At 36.5% G+C, this 20,231-nt stretch overlaps 1 protein-coding gene across 1 annotated transcript in view; it reads right to left on the bottom strand.

The window, feature by feature from the left end:
* LOC129276663 (solute carrier family 12 member 9-like) overlaps positions 1 to 20,231 on the bottom strand; it is a 25,451-nt gene extending 5,220 nt beyond the window's left edge. Inside the window, exons 1-11 of the mRNA XM_054913055.2 lie at positions 19,734 to 20,231; positions 15,711 to 15,845; positions 12,880 to 13,014; positions 8,868 to 9,170; positions 7,930 to 8,037; positions 6,022 to 6,133; positions 3,721 to 3,878; positions 2,282 to 2,367; positions 1,746 to 1,870; positions 841 to 1,033; positions 63 to 387 (exon numbers count right to left, since the gene is read on the bottom strand). Coding sequence (XP_054769030.2) covers positions 63 to 387; positions 841 to 1,033; positions 1,746 to 1,870; positions 2,282 to 2,367; positions 3,721 to 3,878; positions 6,022 to 6,133; positions 7,930 to 8,037; positions 8,868 to 9,170; positions 12,880 to 13,014; positions 15,711 to 15,845; positions 19,734 to 20,070 — 2,017 coding nt within the window. The 5' untranslated portion in view covers positions 20,071 to 20,231. The remainder of the gene's footprint in view (positions 1 to 62; positions 388 to 840; positions 1,034 to 1,745; positions 1,871 to 2,281; positions 2,368 to 3,720; positions 3,879 to 6,021; positions 6,134 to 7,929; positions 8,038 to 8,867; positions 9,171 to 12,879; positions 13,015 to 15,710; positions 15,846 to 19,733) is intronic.

Here is a 20,231-nt window from a genome sequence, read left to right as displayed (position 1 = left end):
ATGCTATCAGTATATCAAGCATTCAATAACGTGTCTTACAAATAGAAGTCGTTTGTACTTACCACCTAGCCCAGAGATGCGCATCAAATGTGTGACTCCCTCCCGTACAGTAGGAGCCAGCGTCAGTTCGACGAAAGCCTTCACTTTGAGCGATTCCACCAGATAGAGCCAGGCTGGGTATTCTTGCTGTACGGGATCGGAGGGAAACTCGTCAAAAAATCCTGTCTTGACGTGCCCTATCACGTAGAGGCCGCTCTTCTTCATGTCGTTAACGAAGCGTATGAGTTGGGTGGAAGCGCGAGGGTTGGAGACCAGGAGTAGGATCTGCGGTCTCCAGAACTTGACATGGGCCTTGCGGACATCTAGCAATAGAAGGTATTTCCTAACCTACATATATCATATGAAGGAGGATTAAGCATTCCATATGTAAGTTATCTCATTTAAGACAAAGGGGTAAAATTTGGTGCTGTTCCCTCAGCTCATACTATGGAAAATACATGTATGTTCATGAGAACAAAGACAAAAGTCCTTCACTTACTAAGCCTATTTTAACTGCATCATTTGTTACAATTTGTTTATTTTTTTGCATGAAAAAAAAAGCTTTATAATATCTACATTGACAACTGAACATCATTTCCCCCTAAAAATTGGCAATATTTTTAATCACTTTGCACGAATAGAGAGCTTCCTGGCGCTGCAGACATGAGAACAAGAAAAAAGGCGGACACATGAACGATCTAACTGCACAAAGTGGGTCAAAAAGGTTCTCAGCCGCTACAAAATGAAATAAATTCTAAATAGTTCTGCATGAATATTTATTTAAAAAAATAATATCATTACCTGATGGAAGATAAGTGCCTGGCTGACATAGCCCCACTGGTTGTGAGGCCCCCAGATGATGACGACTACGAGGAGGAAGATGAAGAGACCTATGGCTGCGAACGCCCAGATGGGCTCAATGAGGAAGAGCATGATGATACAGCCTATCATACCAAGCAGTGAAGTGTGCCAGGAGAAGTATTTGAACGATGGCCTGTGGGAATAATTTGCAAATAAATTGATCCACAATTTGCTGCACTCAACCCAGGTGAGCTAAATGGGTACAGGCAGGAAGTAATTCCTCAGAAAGCTGTGAGCACCGGAATCGGTAGACTAGCTTAGCTGGGGTAATAAAATAAGTGCGCCTTATATGTACACTTTACAAATTATTACTAACAGTGACCTGTATATGTGAGGAGTCTAATAGTTACGTACATGCAAGGGGAGGTCAGTTTAGTCTGTAGACAAATAATTTCTTTTGACACTTTAATTTGCAAGTGGGTCTTGAGTGAATTCTATAAACACAAGTTATATTTTGCTCAGGGTTGGAGCAGCTTTTAAAGTATACAATTCCCCTTCCTCTCTTCTAGTCTTCAAACTCAGACCACAGTGACGTGCTTCAGCAAACCAAAGAATTTCACATGCAAACTATGGTCAAGTCATGGCATAAAGATGCATCAGAGGTCAAATTCTGTCCTAGCTCATGAATACCTCTCAGGGGAATAAGTCAAATCTTTAATGACCACAGAAATCTCTTTAACCTGGGAAAATTCACCTTTTTAAAAATAGAAGATGGTCGGTAGATATAACTAATCCCATGGATGTAAATAAACAATGTTTGCATTTTCTGGACTGAAAACAAGCTTCGTCTTTGGTGATTACTCGACTGATAGAAGGTCAACCTACGCAGAGTCTACTGCCCTTACCTGAAATTTGGAGCGGAAGCGACTTCCAACGCTAGACAGGCGAGGTTGACGCATGCATAGGAGAGTAGAAAGAAGACTGATACCAACGGACCTATGGCATTCAGTTCTCCTATGAAGAGGACCATCTGTTATGCAAAAAAATTAACTGACATTAGCAATTGAGGCTGGTGTAACATGACGTAACAAATTTATAAGGATAGCAAAGTTCTACAGACGTTTTTATTTCTTCTTCACAGGCAGCCAAAGTAGTCACAGATTATTAACAATTGTCCAGGACAGCATGTCCTCCCAAAATGTTTTTCCCTCTGCCATACGGCTGAATTAATTCCGAAATTACATATTATTCATTTAAACTTGCATAACTACAAAGCTCATTTCATTTTCTAACTTCTGTAAAGTTGGTCTTGCTTCAGTGGTCTTGAATACACAATTTATTGTGTAACAGTAGTGCTTTTCAGCCTATTCCAAGTTTGCAGTACTGCTGTATATCCTGCACTCTCTCCAGGATGTCAACCCCACTGTGAAGATATACTCACCTGTACCATAAACCAACACACAATGAGAGCTGCTATTGGATTGCCATCCTTAGTAACTCCTCTAGCTATCGGGTTGGTCACAGATCCTGCAGTAGAAAGGCAAAGTGAATATCAATTTCATGGAGGAAGGTTCCAAAAGTTGGCAAAACATCATTGGAGTGTTTTATCAATTTCTTCATCTGACATGTTGTCAGATCTGACAAATTTCCATGATATTGATTGACTGAGAAGTGGAGTGTTTTACGCCATAAGAAATAATTTTTTTACCAAAAACCCTCTCCCTAGCTGGAGCAACCAGCATCTTCTATTTGCCTATGAGTAGTCCCTTTTACTGAGTAAGAGATCACATTTTGTTACTTCCCAATCACATAATCCTTTGTGAGATCAGCTAGCATTATTTCCCGATGGGTAGGCCCTTTTACACTACAAGAAACTATCATTTAAACCAAAAAACCTATCCTTAGCAAGATCAGCAAGCATTCTTTATTTCCCGATGAGTAGTCTCTTTTACACTAGAAGAAATTATCTTTTTGCTTTCCAAAAAACACCATCTTTAGCTAAGTCAGCTAGCATCCTATACAACATTCCTCAATATATCTAGACGAATGATCTTTTTACATACCAAAGCCATATCCTTATAAGCTGAAGAAGATCACATACCTTATACCCTAATGAGTGCAGATTACCAGGAACTTTTACACTAGAAGAAGTTATCTGAATACTTCAATGCTTACCAAACACCCTAAATCAGCTGGCATCTTTTATTCCCAAATGGGAATGCTCTTTCACACTCGAAGATTAGTTTTCTACACTGGAAGAATTTTGTTCTCACTTACCAAAAACCCTATCCTTAGCCAGAGCAACAAGGACTCTTGATCCACCGATCAGAGTACTAAGAGAGGTGAAAAATTAAATCAGCTAGCAACCTGTATTACCCAATGAATGCTCCTCATATCAGGTCCTTTTACACTATAAGAAATGTTTTTACTTACCAAAAACCATATCCTTAGCTAGAGCAACAGATCCACCGATCAGAGAAGAGAGGTAAACAGTTAAATCAGCTAAACTCCTGTATTACCCAATGAATGCTCCTAATATCAGGCCCTTTTACACTAGAAGAAATGTTTTCACTTACCAAAAACCCTATCCTTAGCCAGAGCAACAAGGACTCTTGATCCACCAATCAGAGTACTGAGAGAGGTAAAGAGAAATCAGCTAGCAACCTGTATTACCCAATGAATGCTCCTAATATAAGGCCCTTTTACAATATAAGAAATGTTTTTACTTACCAAAAACCCTATCCTTAGCTAGAGCAACAGATCCACCTTGATCAGAGTACTAAGAGAGGTAAAGAGTTAAATCAGCTAAAATCCTGAATTTACCCAATGAATGCTCCTAATATAAGGCCCTTTTACACAAGAAGAAATGTTTTTACTTACCAAAAACCCTATCCTTAGCCAGAGCAACAAGGACTCTTGATCCACCAATCAGAGTACTGAGAGAGGTCGAGAGGGTCGCTGCGATGACCCCTACAGCAATCAGGGGACCGACTACGTTGACATGCTGCAGGAAATTGTAATCATTTATCAACAGATCCCTGAGAAAAAAAGAATAGAAATTTAGTCATTGAACATAATTTAATTTTATTTAAAAAAATCATTTATTCATTCTTTTTTTTTCAAAATCAATCTCAATTTTCATTGCTAGAAACAAGGAAATGTAATGCAATATTTTGAAACAAGAAATGTCTCCCAGATCAGACGATCACCACAACATCTTCAGGAAATAACAACTAAACACACAATGGATCGCTCCATGTATCAGCGTCAAAGTGTTAATATTACAAAAGAGATACATGTACATGTATGTCACAATAAAAGAATCCCTGGTGCATTTTTGCTGATGCCAACTTCTATGTTAATTTAGCAACTCCTCTCCCCTTTACCACTATAAAAGAACATTTTAAAACATACAGTGTGTAGAATATTTGCTTGATCCTCCTAAACATCATTTCCTTCCTGATATTATGATACAAAGACCTTTGGAAGGGCATATCAATATTAGCTCATATGGTGTTAAAAGGTAACAATGATACTAGTATCACCAATTTACTTCATGTAAAAACCAGTGCATAAATTTACAATATATTGAAGACAATGTTTATGGTAGCACAGAATAACAGCGTAGATCATGAAGCTATTAATATATATATCTCTACATGACAAAACAATTACCAACAAAAAGAAATCACTTACAACCGACAAGGTGGTTTCTGCACTTGGTTCACCCATTAGCATGACAAAGACAAATTACCACATTTATACGTAAAAGGAAGCAATAATACGGATACAGCAGAAATTATTAAAAATATAAAGTACCTTAAGAGCTCCTGCAAAGCCGGCTAGTCTGCAAGCACAGACTCAAATTTGACACTTTAACATATATTAAAAAATATGTCTGGGGTGGAGACTAGATTCCAAACCCTTGTATGTGTGCAAATAAGTCATGTTGGAAGAAGCACCCATGGTACATATTAAGAAAATCTAGTTTCAATATTTCAGACTCTGCATTATGCTAGGCAAAAACCAAAGGTCTGTGAGCTGTAGACTATACACTGGCAGTTATAATGTGCTTTCAGTTTCAATTCAAGAACACCCACAGACAACTATGTGAATTATAAACCAATACAACTATTTGTAAATAGTTTTATTTACTCGGTATCTCTCGAGAATGTATAATGAATAGGGCAGGGGGGGGGGGAGAGTGTCCTTATGGCTTCAAGCATTAAGACCATTCCGAACAGATTTTGCAGTGCAACATTTCGTGACTTTCTTCTTGAAGTCCTGGGGAGTGTTTCATCAACATTTTTGTCCGACATGTTGTCAGATCTGACAACTTTCCTTGATGTTGATTGGCTAAGAAGCACTGTTACTATGGCAATTGTCGGATAAAATGGGATTTGTCGGATAAAACGTCCGACAAGTCCTTTCATGAAACGCCCCCCTGAGCACCTGTTTGTACAACTCCACCATTCATTAATAATTTTTACACATGCATGTTGGATAAAAACAATGGCTAAAAAGAGGTATTCAAAGGAAAATGAAATCCAAAATCTACATGTAATACCACATAATATCATTGAGAAATATAGGATAATCAAAATAAATCCACTATTTTCCTTTACCGATTTCACAGTATGGAGTACCAACACCTCTTTAAAATTGGGCTTCTTCAGGTTTCAAAGTCTCTGGATGAAGACTGACATTTTTGTGGGGTTAGTAATAAATATTACACCCATATCTATAATTTCAAAATTGGCAAATTATTTTTAATTTGCCAATTAGGAAAATGTAGATATGGGTGTAAAATTAATCATTAAAATTCATCAAATCATATTTTAAAACTATAATGTGATATCAAATACTGTACATTCGGAACAATAAAAACGTAGATATCTACTCTAGATATGTAGTTTGTCTGTGACGTCACAATTTTTAACTAACCCCGCGAAAATGGCAACATCCGGAGACTTCGATCCTGAACAAACCCAACTTTGATGAGGTGGTACTCCATACTGGGAAATTCGGATTGGGATCGAAGTGGATTCATTTGGATTGTCCCATATTTATCAATCATATTATGTGGTGTTAGATTTTGGGTTTCCTATTCCTTTAACAGTAGATAAATTAATTCGGTTTCACTTCTTATAGCTATATAAAGGAGAACATTCATCCACTCACCTGGTACAGGTTGCAGCGACAAGAAGAAATACAATGATGTAAATGATTGCTGTAAAGGCACACCCTCCCAAGGTTCCTAAGGGGATCGCTCGTCCCGGGTTGCGGAGTTCACCTGAATAAAGCAAGAATCAGATCAATAATAATGAGGATGGTGATGATGATGATGATAATTCTAATAATGATAATGATGATATTACTACTACTAATAGTAATAATAATAATGATAATAATAATGATAATAATTAAAATAAAAAAATAATAATAATAAAAAAAATAATAAATAAATAATAATAATAATAAAGATGTTGATGGTGATGAGGATGATGAGGATAATAATAATAATAGTAATAATAATACTACTAGCTACTACTAATAATGATTATGATAATAATAAAAAAGTTTTTCATACTGCAATTCAATAATTGACATAATCAATACATGTATTGCCTAACTACATACATGTAGAAAGGCTTTATACAGGATATAATACTGATCCATGTCAGACCACTCATGGATTATGAATTCTTTGCAACAATACATCCTCATAAGCCTTGGAAAGGATTTATTTCAAATCCCGCAATGAATTAGACAGTCCATTGACTCCATTGGCTGCAATGTACATGTACCTTTAATTTTCCCAGATTACAAAATGTAAGGGTAGAGCCATGGGACTAGCTATAAATGTACATGTATTGGCAATGTAGAAGGGATGCCCATATGTATAACCATGGAGGTAAACACTCGGCTTTGTGAAGTCTTCTCCAACGTTTTTGTCCCTTTCAGCATATTATGGTGGCTCAGTGGATAAGTATCCGGACTTTGAAACAGAGGGTTAAGGGTTTGAATCCCAGCCATGGGGTAGTTTCCTTCAGCAATAAATCGATCCACAATGTGCTGCACTCAACCCAGGTGAGGTAAATGGGTACTTTTGAGCATAAACATGATGCATACTGTGCACTATACAAATACCCAATTTTGTTACTATTATTATACTGGTAGTCTTTAATACTGGGGGTAGTACAATAAAATCTCCCCCCCCCCAAAAAAAAAAAAAAAATGAAAGAAAATGCACAGAAAACAGACATACTTAAAAAAGAACTCTACCCAACCCCAATATTGCATCTTTCTAAGTATTATTTTTGTAATTTGTTCTTTTTCCGGTTCAGAATGTAAAATGTAATATTAAAATCAATCAGCCAAGAGTGAAATTAAAACATGACAAATGACTTCAAGACATGTAATATTAAAATCAATCAATCAATCAAGAGTGAAACTAAAAATGTGACAAATTACTTCACGACATGTATGTTAAAATCAATCAAACAAGAGTGAAACTAAAACGTGACAAATAACATTAAGACAGGATATAATTATGTATACTGTCAGCAAAGAAACTGAAATTAAAATAAACATGTGAGAGTTCATGTGACATAATGAACCATAATTCCAGGTTCTCGATATACATATAAATGATTCACTTCTGATCTTATGAAGGAATGTGCTCTAGTCTTGACAACTTGTCAGATCTGACAACTTTCCTTGCTTTTGATTGGCTCAGAAGCACTGTTACTATGGCAACTGTCGGATAAGACAGGACATGTCGGAGAAAACGTCCGACAAGTCCTTTCATGAAACGCTCCAAAGATGTGGATCTGGGGTGGGGGGGGGGGGGGGCAGGACATTGGAAGAACAAATTACAGGGAAATTGCTCACTGTGTGGAGATAACCATCTCTTTTTTTTCTTGGGGGGGTTGTCGATTTTCTTTTAAAACGTGACCTCCCTTTTCTGGTATATCCTGGTTCTGCCCTTCCACACAATAGATAATTGAACAAATAATATGAACAAATTCACATAGAGGTTCAATGTATGAATACATCAATAAACAATTTAAGAAATAATTTGCTTACCTGACATATTAGCCCCGGCCATAATTCCCGTGATGCCATTGAAGACGATAGCAAACACAGTCAAGAAAGTCTGAGGCTCAAGTGTGGTGTAATCCTTTGTATAATTATCTTTTTCAAAAAATGGAAAGTACAAAATTTGTTTAAAATAAAATCCAACATGCATGGACATGAAAAATAATATATGAATACAAATGTATACTCTATTGTATTCATGAAACATGGGTACATGTATATCCAGATGGTTGGAATCAACACATGTTTGTGAAGAATTACAGGAGGGGGAAGAGGAAGAAATAAGAAGAAAAATAATATTATTATCAATAATAATATTAGTATTATAATATAAGTATTATCAAGATGTAATGAAGAAGTAGATAAAAGAAAAGAAGAAGGAAGAATTGAAAAAAAAAACATCAAAAGAAGAAGAGGATGAGAACTATCAGAACTAAAACTTCCCTGTATACACAAATACTATTTTGAATACATATAGATTAGTTCAAGGGATACTCGAGTCTTATTATAAAATTAGAGTACTTAGCTATAAAGTAAGCAAAAATAAACAATGAAGTTATGGCATTTTTGATGTACCGGTATTGGATTCTATCTGTGAATATGGATATCCAATAGGTGACCATCTCCCCACCTCCCCTTGTATTTTATTATTTGAAATTACAAATTGTTTCTGCTCCTCGAATTTAAAACATGATTGACATTATATTTCATATTTAAGACCATTTATTAAACTAATTTGGTGACATCATTGGGATTTCGCCAATTTCAGGATAAGACTTCATCAGCTTGCTCACTGAATATAGGACAACTGTTTCTTCAACTTCACGTATTATTTTTAGTGGTTCACTTGTTCAGCTCACAGCCTCATAGGATTTTTCAGGCTGGCATAGCCCTTTAATACTCAAGTGTAAAATACCCCATCTTACCAAACAGATTATCCTCTAGAGTTTGAAGGCTGAGCCCCGTATAGTTGGCCGTTGCATTCTCCGCAATCAGCGGATTGTCTGTAGGCAAATGAACTTCAAACGGTTCCCGGATAAAAGCGTTGACTATGACGGTGACGATGGCAGCCAGGACGGTAAGGAAGATGATACCCGTGGTCCGGGCGAACATCTTTGCTCCGATGAGACACACCAGAAAACAGAACATTAAGACTGAGGAACTGTAAAGAAAGGTCCACCAGCGCTTGTTTGGTCCCCCAGTTGGAATGCCATTACGAACAAGAGACCCTGGACACACATAAAAATGATAGTTGTGAATTTTTTGGATTTTTGTTATTTTTGTGTGGTGTAAATTGTAATGAGGTCTTCATATACTTCCCCTTTGGTCTCATCCCACATGATCTAATCCTAGTTCGTGTACAGCCAATTTTGTCTAATTGGCCTTTAGCCTGCTAATCATACGGTTTAATTTTCAGTTTGGCCAAAACAATTTTCATCTAGTTTTCACTTGGTGTAATACCACTTTATGTAGTCTATATCATTTGGATGAACTGCTTTATGCATCAAATTTTCATTCAACACAGTGCAAAATATAATCTATAATAATCAGTAGATGAAGTGGAAAAGAGCATTACACTACAAAGGCCATGTCCCAGTGGCTGATGGACACAAAATGTATGCATAAGGGACGATCGGACAAGAACAATTTTGGGGGTATCCCCATTCGTTTTCATCTGCTCCAGAAATGGACAAAATTGGACGAAAATCAGTGAACAGATGCTCGATGGATAGAGCCTAGGAAAGCAATGAGTACACAACCAATGCATTTAGTGTTTTCCAACGGATGGCAAGGTTATTTTACATTTTAATTCCTCTTTCCATCCGTAAGTGCTCTGGGACTGGGCCTTGATACTTAAAAACCAAGTGTACAATGTAGATAGACCATACAGCAATAAGACAAAATTGATATAACACCAAACAAATTTATAAGCCTATGGTATTAGACTATTTGAGAACGAGACCAGCTGCATGAAGACTAAAGGAATATACTGTAAAGCCCTTTGTGTTAATGCAAGCATAACAGCAAGGCTTCTTGCTTCAAAATATTCAAACAATGGAATTAACTATTAATCTCTCCAGTTGGACTACAATCTACAAAGAGGACGGTACTCAAAGGAAGAAGAAGAACAACAAATGATCGATACATCTATACAATAAACCTTTGGCTATCCCTAATTGATTTCTGGTCATTGCCACAGTGAACAGCTGTACAATTCACGTACATGCTGTGAATTGGGGGGGGGGGGAGGCTTCCTGTTTAGCAAATCTGAAAATGGAAATCCCAAATGTCTGAAAAGGAAAGAAAACAATTATTCAAACCTGCTTCATGATTTGAAGGTGCAACCACCTGGTATGAGAGCAGACCTACATGTATCCAAAGCAAAATTTTGATTTCTTTTAATTTATGTTTTTGGTTGTAATTGGAAATTCTTTTGGGACGATCGCGGCATTTAATAATTGAGCCTCATTTACATGTCAAGTTATCACTTTTCAAATGTCAAAAGAGTGATTTGGGGAAATTCGTTTTTTTTTTTTCAATTATTCAATTTGTAACCAGGCACAAAAATACACACTTTGCATTTTTAGTAGGAGGACATTAAAAGTTGTTTTCATCAGAATGGTCAAAGTTCAGTTTTTAGAATTTCTCACAAGCGAGTATACTTTTTTCTATATGGTAGTATAATCAAAATTTGATGTACCACACACACCAAAATGGTTGTTTCGAAAGTTTCCATAAGACCCACATTCTTTCTCTTTTAATATTTGCTATTTGTTCTTCCTGAAAATGATGGAAGTATATTTAACTCGTAATGAAATAAAACTTGGACAAGATTCACTTCTCTGTAATCATGAACAGAATGTACCTATAAATTAGTGTGGTAAATCTTGAGCTCATTTGATGACCCTTCTTGGATGGTTTATTTCCAATTGATCTAATGCCACTTCGTCCAATTGCCAACTCGTCTACTATCTTTTGGTGAATTTGGTCTACCATCAGTTCGTCCACTCGCCATATGGTCTTCTTTCATTCAGGTTTATGCCATTCCGTCTAATAACCAGTTTGTCCAATAGCCATTTAGTCCATATACCATTTGGTCTAATTAAACTAAAGTGTTAATTGTGCAAAATGAAGGAAAAGAAAATGGGTATTAGACCAACTGTTTATTAGACAAAATGGTAATAGACAAACTGGTGATTAAACAAAGCGATGATAGGACCAAATGGTTGTTAGACAAAATGTTGACGGACGGAATGGCATTAGACTTAATGAAGACCATGTGGTGAGTGGACGAGGTGGCAATTTACCTCTTGGATGATTTTGAATGAATTTTAATCCTCTTTCTTTTTTTCAATTTGTACAATAGAGTGAGGGTAAGTGTACTTCAATAGACTAATCCCTCTTTTCTCGAAAGTAAAGTTCTCTGGTTGTCAATTCCCCCCCTTTGTAATGAGGGGTAGGGACCTATACAATAGTAGTGAGTTATAATATATATCATTTTAAAGTAGAGATTACCCTCTTTCGGTGGGGATATTTAGCTGAAAAATCATTTCTGACTTGGGGGGGGGGGGGGTTTGCAGTCTTTTGCTATGCGTGGCCAGAATAGAAAAAATGTCTTGCCCCCTATGAAAATATCACTGTGCGATTGTGCCACCCCAACAGGAGATAGTCAGTGCATAGAGCTATAGCTCTATGGTCAGTGCATGCACTCTACATGGTTTGCTTAAAGGAGAATGAAACTCTTGGAGCAAGTTCACTTTTGTGAAAGCAGAAAAATCAAAGAATAAGATCAACAAAAGTTTGAATAAAATAGGACTAGCAATAGAAGAGTTATGAGCATTTGAATGTCGAGATCACTAATGCTATGGAGATCCTCCCATTGGCAATGCGACCAAGATATATGATGTCACAGATGAACAACTCTCCCCTTTTGGACATTGAAAATATACCCCAAAACATCTCTTTTTGCTCATTCTAATCATATGACAAACGATTCATCAAGGATATAATGTTGTGAAACCTCTGTACTTGTCCTCTCATAAAGAGAACACCTCACCTTGTGATAGACTCTATAAAAGTGAGAATATAAGTGAAATAAGCACTAAAGTAATGAGGGAGTTGTACGTGTGTGGCATCACAGATCTTGGTCGCATTGCCAATTGGAGGATCTACATGGCATTAGTGATCTCAATATTCAAATGCTCATAACTTTCTTATTATTTATTCAATCTTCCTCAAACTTTCAACAATATGTTTCTTTGATAATTCTCTTTGATATGGGTTCAGCTGGTTTCAAGGGTTTCATTCTCCTTTAAGCCCCAGTCAGATATAGATGCCGGACCACCGCGGATCTGATCTGGGTGGGCCGGGGAGAGATCCATGTACATGTACATGCTGTTCTCTGACAGCATGGTCCGTGTAGATCCGTGTGCACATGCTTTTTAGATGCTTTGGCCCACATTTTAACTTAAACTCAGGTTTAAAGTTGTGGTTTAAGTATGAATAGCCAATTGTTACATAAATCACTAACAGTAGAGATATCATATTTCAGCTCATTAGGCTCTCAAATCATTCATAATTGTCTAGGAAGTATAAATAGATGATTTTCTTCAACATCGATGAATCAGCAAAGAGCAAAGTAAACATAAGAAACATACAACTTAATAAAAATGTTGACACTTTTGGCTTCCCATAATTTTAGCACAGAGTTAGACCATGGTCTAAGTTAAACCCGACTTCAGAATACGGGCCAGTGTGTTCAGTCATCAATGCTCAATCTGGGGCAAAACCATCCCCTATCTCCCTGGATCATGCTGACATTGCTGTGTAGAAATGTCCGTGCTTATCTGACTGGGGCTTTAAAACCTATTATGCCAATTTCATTTAGAGTGAACTTATGTTACATATTCCTGCGTTATTTTACGTAGCACAACTTACCAGACGCTCCAAAATTATCTTCTAGAATCTCAGTGAAAGCACTAGCGTTGAAAGCACAGGAGAAGACGTTAGCAAGGTAAAATATGAACCCGATACTGCCTCCGAGTTCTGGTCCCAATGCACGGCTGATCATGACTAATGAAATATCATTAAGGATTTGGCTAAATCTAGTTGAATGAGCACAGTAGGGTTCAGCTTGAAGTTACACAAGTTAAAAAAAAAGAAGAGAAATATCTTGAGGGTGAAAAGGACCAATTAATTGATTTCAAATGTTTGTTAGAATTTTAAAATCTGTCTTACAGAACTTGTCTACCTATCCTACGTTTTCTAATTTAATAACTACTGTACATTAAGATGGCCTATGTATAAATAACAAGTGGAATGCCTCTGGCAGTCTCACCTGCATTACGCAGAACTGACTTTGAAAACAGCTATTGAATAATTATTCACAAAAGAAAACACTCATTTGATAATAAAATACTATGTCCATTGACCCAACATGACCCTTTGACCATGTTCATGTGACCTAAGATGTGTGCAAAACATACTTGATTAATACTTATGTCTAGATGTATCATGAACTACATGTGGAGATCCATAAACTTTATGATGCCAATTCCACAAATACCCCCAACATTATCAAAGTTCAATGACCCTATATAGAAAGACCTTTGACCTTGGTAATGTGACCTGAAACTTGCACAGGATGTTCAGGGATACTTAATTGCTCTTACATGTATGTCAAAGTTTCATGAACTAGATCCATAAAATTTAAAAGTTATGACAATTCCACAAATATCCCAACATGATAAAAGTTTGTTGACCCTAAGTGACCTTTGACCTTGGTCACATGACCAGAAACTCAGGCAGGATCTTAAGTCTAAGTTTCATGAACTAGGTCCATATACTTTCTAAGTTATGACGACATTTCAAAAACTTAACCTTGATTAAGATTTCGGTTACACTTCGTAATTCCAAGGTTCTTTATTCCGAAGGTTCGTAATTCCGAAACACGCAAATTGCCTATACCTCGATGTTCGTTAATCCGAAAACGTAAAAGGGTTTGTTAATCCGAACATTTGTGGCTTTATTCCGAAGGTTCGTTATTCCGAAGGTTCGATAATCCGAAAACGAAATAAGATTCGATGTTCCGAAGGAATTACGAACCTCATTTCGTTTTCGGACTAACGAACCTTTGGAATTACGAACCTTCGGAAATACGAACCTTCAGAATAACGAACCTTCGGAATATCCGAACCTTCAGAATAACGAAGCTTCGGAAATACGAATGTATGCGAAGATGTCAATATTGATTCCCCCAACATGGTCTAAGTTCATTGACCCTAAATGACCTTTAACCTTCATCATGTGACCTGAAACCACGGCGAGATGTTCAGTAATACTTGATTACCCTTAAACCCAAGTTTCATGAAGTAGGTCCATATACTTTCTAAGTTATGATGACATTTCAAAAACTTAACCTTGGTTAAGATTTCAATGTTGACGACGCTGCCATCGGAAAAGCGGTGCCTATAGTCTCGCTCTACTATGCAGGCGAGACAGAAATAAAGAAATACGTTGAAATAATTAATAAACATATTTTCATTGAAGTAATATCATTGATGAACAAGTGGAATGCCTCTGGCCGTCTCACCTGCATCACGCGATTCAATATAGCAGCAGTGCTGATTTTGAAAACTACTATAACTCGCACAAGATGTTCAGTGATACTTGGTTACTCTTATTTCCACGTTTTATGAACTAGACCAATACACTTATAGAGATATGATGGCAATTCAACAAATACCCCCAACGTGGCCAAAGGTCTTTGACCTTACATGACCTTTGACCTTGATCATGTGACCTGAAACTCGCACAGGATGTTCAGTGATACTTGATTACTATTATGTCCAAGTTTTATGAACTAGACCAACACACTTTCAAATTTATGGCTGTAATTCAACAAATACCCCAATTTGGCCAAAGTTCATTGACCCTAAATGACCTTTGACCTTGATCATGTGACCTGAAACTTGCACAGGATGTTCAGTAATACTTGATTACTATTATGTCCAAGTTTCATGAATCAGATCCATAAACTTTCAAAGTTATGATGGTAATTCAACAGATACCCCCAATTCGGCCAAAGTTCATTGACCCTAAATGACCTTTGACCTTGGTCATGTGACGTGAAACTCATGCAGGATGTTCAGTGATACTTGATTAACCTTATGTATAAGTTTCATGAACTAGGTCCATATATTTTCTAAGTTATGATGACATTTCAAAAACTTAACCTTAGGTTAAGATTTTGATGTTGATTCCCCCAACATGGTCTAAGTTCATTGACCCTAAATGACCTTTGACCTTGGTCATGTGACATGAAACTCAGGCAGGATGTTCAGTAATACTTGATTAACCTTATGACCAAGTTTCATGAACTAGGTCCATATACTTTCTAAGTTATGCTGTAATTTCAAAAACTTAACCTCAGGTTAAGATTTGGTGTTGACGCCGCCGTCGCCGTCGGAAAAGCGGCGCCTATAGTCTCACTCTGCTATGCAGGTGAGACAAAAAGGGCCCTAAAAAGAGAAAGAACATTTCCACCTTTAATAGCTACATATATATATAAAACACAACTTGTTGCAGCATTTTGTACTTTTTCATGCTCATAAATACAGAGCAATTACACCCTCTCTACACAGGTATATGTATAAACATTAAAACATACCTTTCTTAGCCAAGTTCCATTAAAATTGGTAAACACGTAATACTGAGTCTTGGGATTGTATTCAAGCCTAGTTTCCCATTATTTTGCATTTCAAGGATACAGTATGCTCCACCTCCTTCCACTGCTCCATTTGTTGAGATTGCACACAGCGAGAGAACAGTCAGTAGAACGATGAAGTATCCCAGTGTGAACATGCCAATTGTCTCTAACAGGCCAGCATGACCAATGGCGAAACCTGAAAAGACAGGAGAAAAAAACAGGGATGGGCATATTATAAGACAGTCCAAATCCATAACATGACTCAGTGTATTATACAAAGCCAGCAACTTTTTTTATTCATTTCTTGACTTCTCACCAACTGACAGAGCTGGAAGATGCGTACTGCAACTGTTTTGTTTTCATTCACATTATTTCTAGTTTTTTTCTGATATTGTAATAACCAGTGAGCCTGGCTAACACATGTTTCTTGACTCCAAATTTGCTGTACAATTATGTCTGATCCAGTACATCTGAATACATGCATGTCCGTAACATCAGACAGTGATGTGCGCAAACTGCACATAGTAAACTAACACACTATCAAATTTGGACACATACATAGTACAGTATTCTGGTGTAGACACCTGTTTTCAACATGGATCCAAAGAAGTTCGGGACAGCTTTTCTTTCTTACAAGAATATTACAAAGAAACAATGTAAAGTACAATTTTTAGGAAATTTTTAAATTTCTAAAACACAAATTTGCATACAATTACATATACATGTATGTAGGGGATAATTTAGTACAAACACATCAATAACAGTCTTTAAAAAATAGAAAGTAAACGATTTCAATAGTCAACATTTCTTATTATCCTGGTGCAATACATGTACACCAATGGAACAGTTTGGTTTGGTTCAATTCAAATATTTCATCACTCAATGAATAACACAGGAATGTCAAAGAACACAGAAAAAAAAAACTTGTGATTTCTCTGATAATGTAAGACAGGGACTCAGTTTTTATTGCTCGCCTATAAAGCGATATGGATTTTTGTGACATAAAATGATATGCAGAAAAACTAGAAATCAAGCAACATCATAGTACACTTTTGTAATGTTTGTACAACACTTTACTTCCATGTACAGTACAGTACATGTCTCTATTTAACATCACTTAACCTGCATTTAGGATTATTGTCAGTCAATGATCAAACTCTTAGAGCCAACCTTCAAAACCTCATTCTCAGTCAAGGTTTTATACACAATTACATTTAAGCAATAACACACATTTGAAATAAGATAATATTGCATATAATCAGGGCATCTGATTTTTTGCCTCCTTTGGTTGTTAGTTGTAACTTAGTGTAGGCTACATTCCTCCATCCATTTTGTAATTTCAGACAAAAAAGCCCACTTTGTATGTCAAAGAAGAGCTATTTGCAGTGCTCCCCTACCACTCCCCTTTTAAAAGTTTTATATTGGAGATCTTTTTATTGCTCCCCTCATAATTATAAAACTGAGTCCCTGGTAAGAATAGAGTACATGGACCACTTCCATGTCACATTATGTTGAAAAATCATAAATCATTACAAAATTTTAATGAATAACATTAACAAAGAAAAAAAAGATATAGGGGGTAGGTCATGCTAAAACAGCAAGGGAAGACAAAAAAGAAGAACAGGAGGAGATGATTAGTAGAGAAAAAAAAGGAAAAGAAGAAGAATGATGACATACAAATCTTGTCGTCATTTTATAATACTGGGTCATATGATATACCCAGTAGGCTATATTAAATAATAAGTTAGACAAGCAAACACACACTACATGTTGTTGTGTAACTGTACAAAGAATCAAAGATCATTTTGATGGTAATCACTGAATACAAAGTCTAATTACTGTATTATAATGTCCCCCCCCCAAAAAAAAAAAAGAACCAAGTAAAAAAAAAAAATCCCCATAAATAATGTCAACATAAATCATAAATGATTCATAGATCTTTGAGTAAACAGTGCTTCATGTACTGTGTCTAAATGTCAGGTGACTTGGGGAAATGGCCAATGCATACAGGGAGCAGTACTGCTCACAAGGCTATTTGATAAGATGCAGGGACTCAGTTTTATAATCATGAGGGGAGCAATAAAAAGCTCTCCTAAAACTTTTAAGGGGAGTGGTAGGGGAGCAATGCAAAATGCTCTTCTTTGACAAACATGTACACAGGGAGTTTTTTTTTCTGATTTAATACAAAATGGATGGAGGAATGTACACTCAGTTACAACCAAAAATTAAAGGAGAAAAAAAATTAGGTGCCCTGAATATATGCAATATTTACCTAATTTTAACTTGGGGTGATTGCTGAAATGTAATGTGGAATTATGTGCTTTTTATAAAACCTTGACTGAGAATGTGGTTTTCAAGTTGGCTTTAACAATTTCATTGACTGACACTCTTGTTCTACATTTGGGTTTAAGTGATGTCAGAATAGAGACATGGAAGTAAAGTGTTGTACAAACAATACAAAAGTGCATGATGTTGCTTGATTTCCAGATTTTTTTTCATTTCTACATTTATCATTTTATGTCACAAAAAATCAATTTCGCTTAGGTGAGCGATAAATCACTCTACCTGAAAATTCTTGAAATGGATTAAAGCGAGCGGAAGCGAGTGATCGCTCTCACTCCCTTAAACTGAGTCCCTGAAGATGCAAGTCTTGGATCAGTGACCATGAATTCGTTATAAAGGATTCAGGAAGTGCTCTTCATAATAACAATTCAATGTTTCACCTTGACAGGGGCATGGACACACAAACTGGAGGCTAAAATGTTGTGATAAATTGTCCAAAAACAAATTGGGGATCACAGTCATGTAAAATGATAACCTGAACTCGAAAAAGCATTTACAAACAATAATAGTCTTCTGCCCTTCTTTTCTTTTCTTCATTCTTCTTTATACTGAGCAGTATTATTTGTACCCTCCCCCCTCTCTCTCTCTACTTCTCCTCCTCCTTCATTACTCATCCTCCTCCTCCTAATTTTTCTTTGTGTTTTCATTTTTCTTTAATTCTTTTTGTCTTTCTTTCTTCTTTTTACTTCTCTTTCTCCTCCTCCCTCTTCTTCTTCCTTTTCTTCTTCTTCTTCTCCTTCTTCTTTTCCTTCTCCTCCTCCTTCTTCTGCTCCTCCTCCTTCTCTCCTCATTCTTCTTCATCTTCTTCTTCTGATGAAATGTCTCCTTTTTCCTCTTTCTTTTCTGCTTAGAGGTCAAGTCAACCCAAGAAAAATTTGAATTAATAGAAAAAAATCAAACTAGCATAACACTGAAAATTTCATCAAAATGGGATGTGAAATATTAAAGAAAGTTATGACATTTTAAAGGTTTGCTTATATTTCACATAACAGTTATACGCACCATTCAGTGACATGCACATGAGTCGTCCGTGGATGTCCTTCACTCACTATTTCTTTTGTTTCATATTGTTTGAATTATACATATTTCATTTTTTTTACATATTTTTGACAATAAGAACCAGCTTGTTCAGGGAGAAATTAATTGTTATTTCACTCGACAATGAGGAGAAAGATTTCATATTACATAAAATAAAATACAAAGAAATAGTGAGTACATAGATAACGTCATCTGTCTCCTCATTTGCATACCACACAGAATGTGCATATGACTGTTTTGTGAAATTAAGCAAAACTTTAAAATGTCATAACTTTATTATTTTACATTCGATTTTGATGAATTTCTCAGTCAGTGTTATGCTTTTTGCTTTTTTCTCTTCTTATTCAAACAACTTTTTGTTAGGGGAGCATATCCCTGATAGAAATATCGGTTCACAAAGTTACATGTAATCCCTCCTTTATTTTTGCTTGAAATATTCTTAATGATTCGTTTTGCCAGACCCGGCCCAGAGGCAGAGCTTCGCCTTCGTTTCGGAAAAAAAAATGAATGATTGTTTGAAAAACCTGGTACAAAGGACAAATGTCAAAAGCAATAATGTAGCTCTGTGATGGAAATAACAATTTTATTCAAACATTACCACAGAACTCTCTATTTTATCGTTCATTTTAAATTTTATTCTCTAAATTAACGTTAGTCCACGACCCACAACACAAGAAGTGAAGAACAAGAAAGTTTAACTCACCAACACGCAAAAAGAGAATGGCACTGAAAATAGAGAGCACACATGGCATAAAACAGCCAAATAAGGTGGACAAATTTCGAGCACTGTTGATGGGATTTCTTGAAATACTCCTGTTCAATTCGTATCGGAGCAGTGGAGTACTCTCGTCCCCAGACGTCCCACTCGTCGGACCAGGAGCTGTAGTGGTAGCGGCCCGGCCCCCGTTGGAAATCTCTGCGCTCACCGTCATGTTGTTGCCGCCTCTCGATCCAGCTTCGCCTTCGTTTATCTCGTCTCTTGCTGTATAATGCGATTCCACACCGCCGTATGATACTGATCTTGAACTTCTGTCTGTCATATCGCTGGATTATTTTCTCGCTTTTGTAACAAACAATGACCCAAATATCAAAGTCCAACACTGTGTCAACAATCATACGTCACTTTTCAAGGCGAAGGCTTTATTTGTTTGTCGTTGAACAGTCTCGTGATCACACTGAAGATCACCTGATCAATTTCAGT

This window comes from Lytechinus pictus, chromosome 14 (genome assembly GCF_037042905.1).
Source record: "Lytechinus pictus isolate F3 Inbred chromosome 14, Lp3.0, whole genome shotgun sequence".
Classification (NCBI taxonomy): domain Eukaryota; kingdom Metazoa; phylum Echinodermata; class Echinoidea; order Temnopleuroida; family Toxopneustidae; genus Lytechinus; species Lytechinus pictus.
Note: the sequence above shows the minus strand (reverse complement) of the source record. Positions and strands in the feature narration are given on the sequence as shown.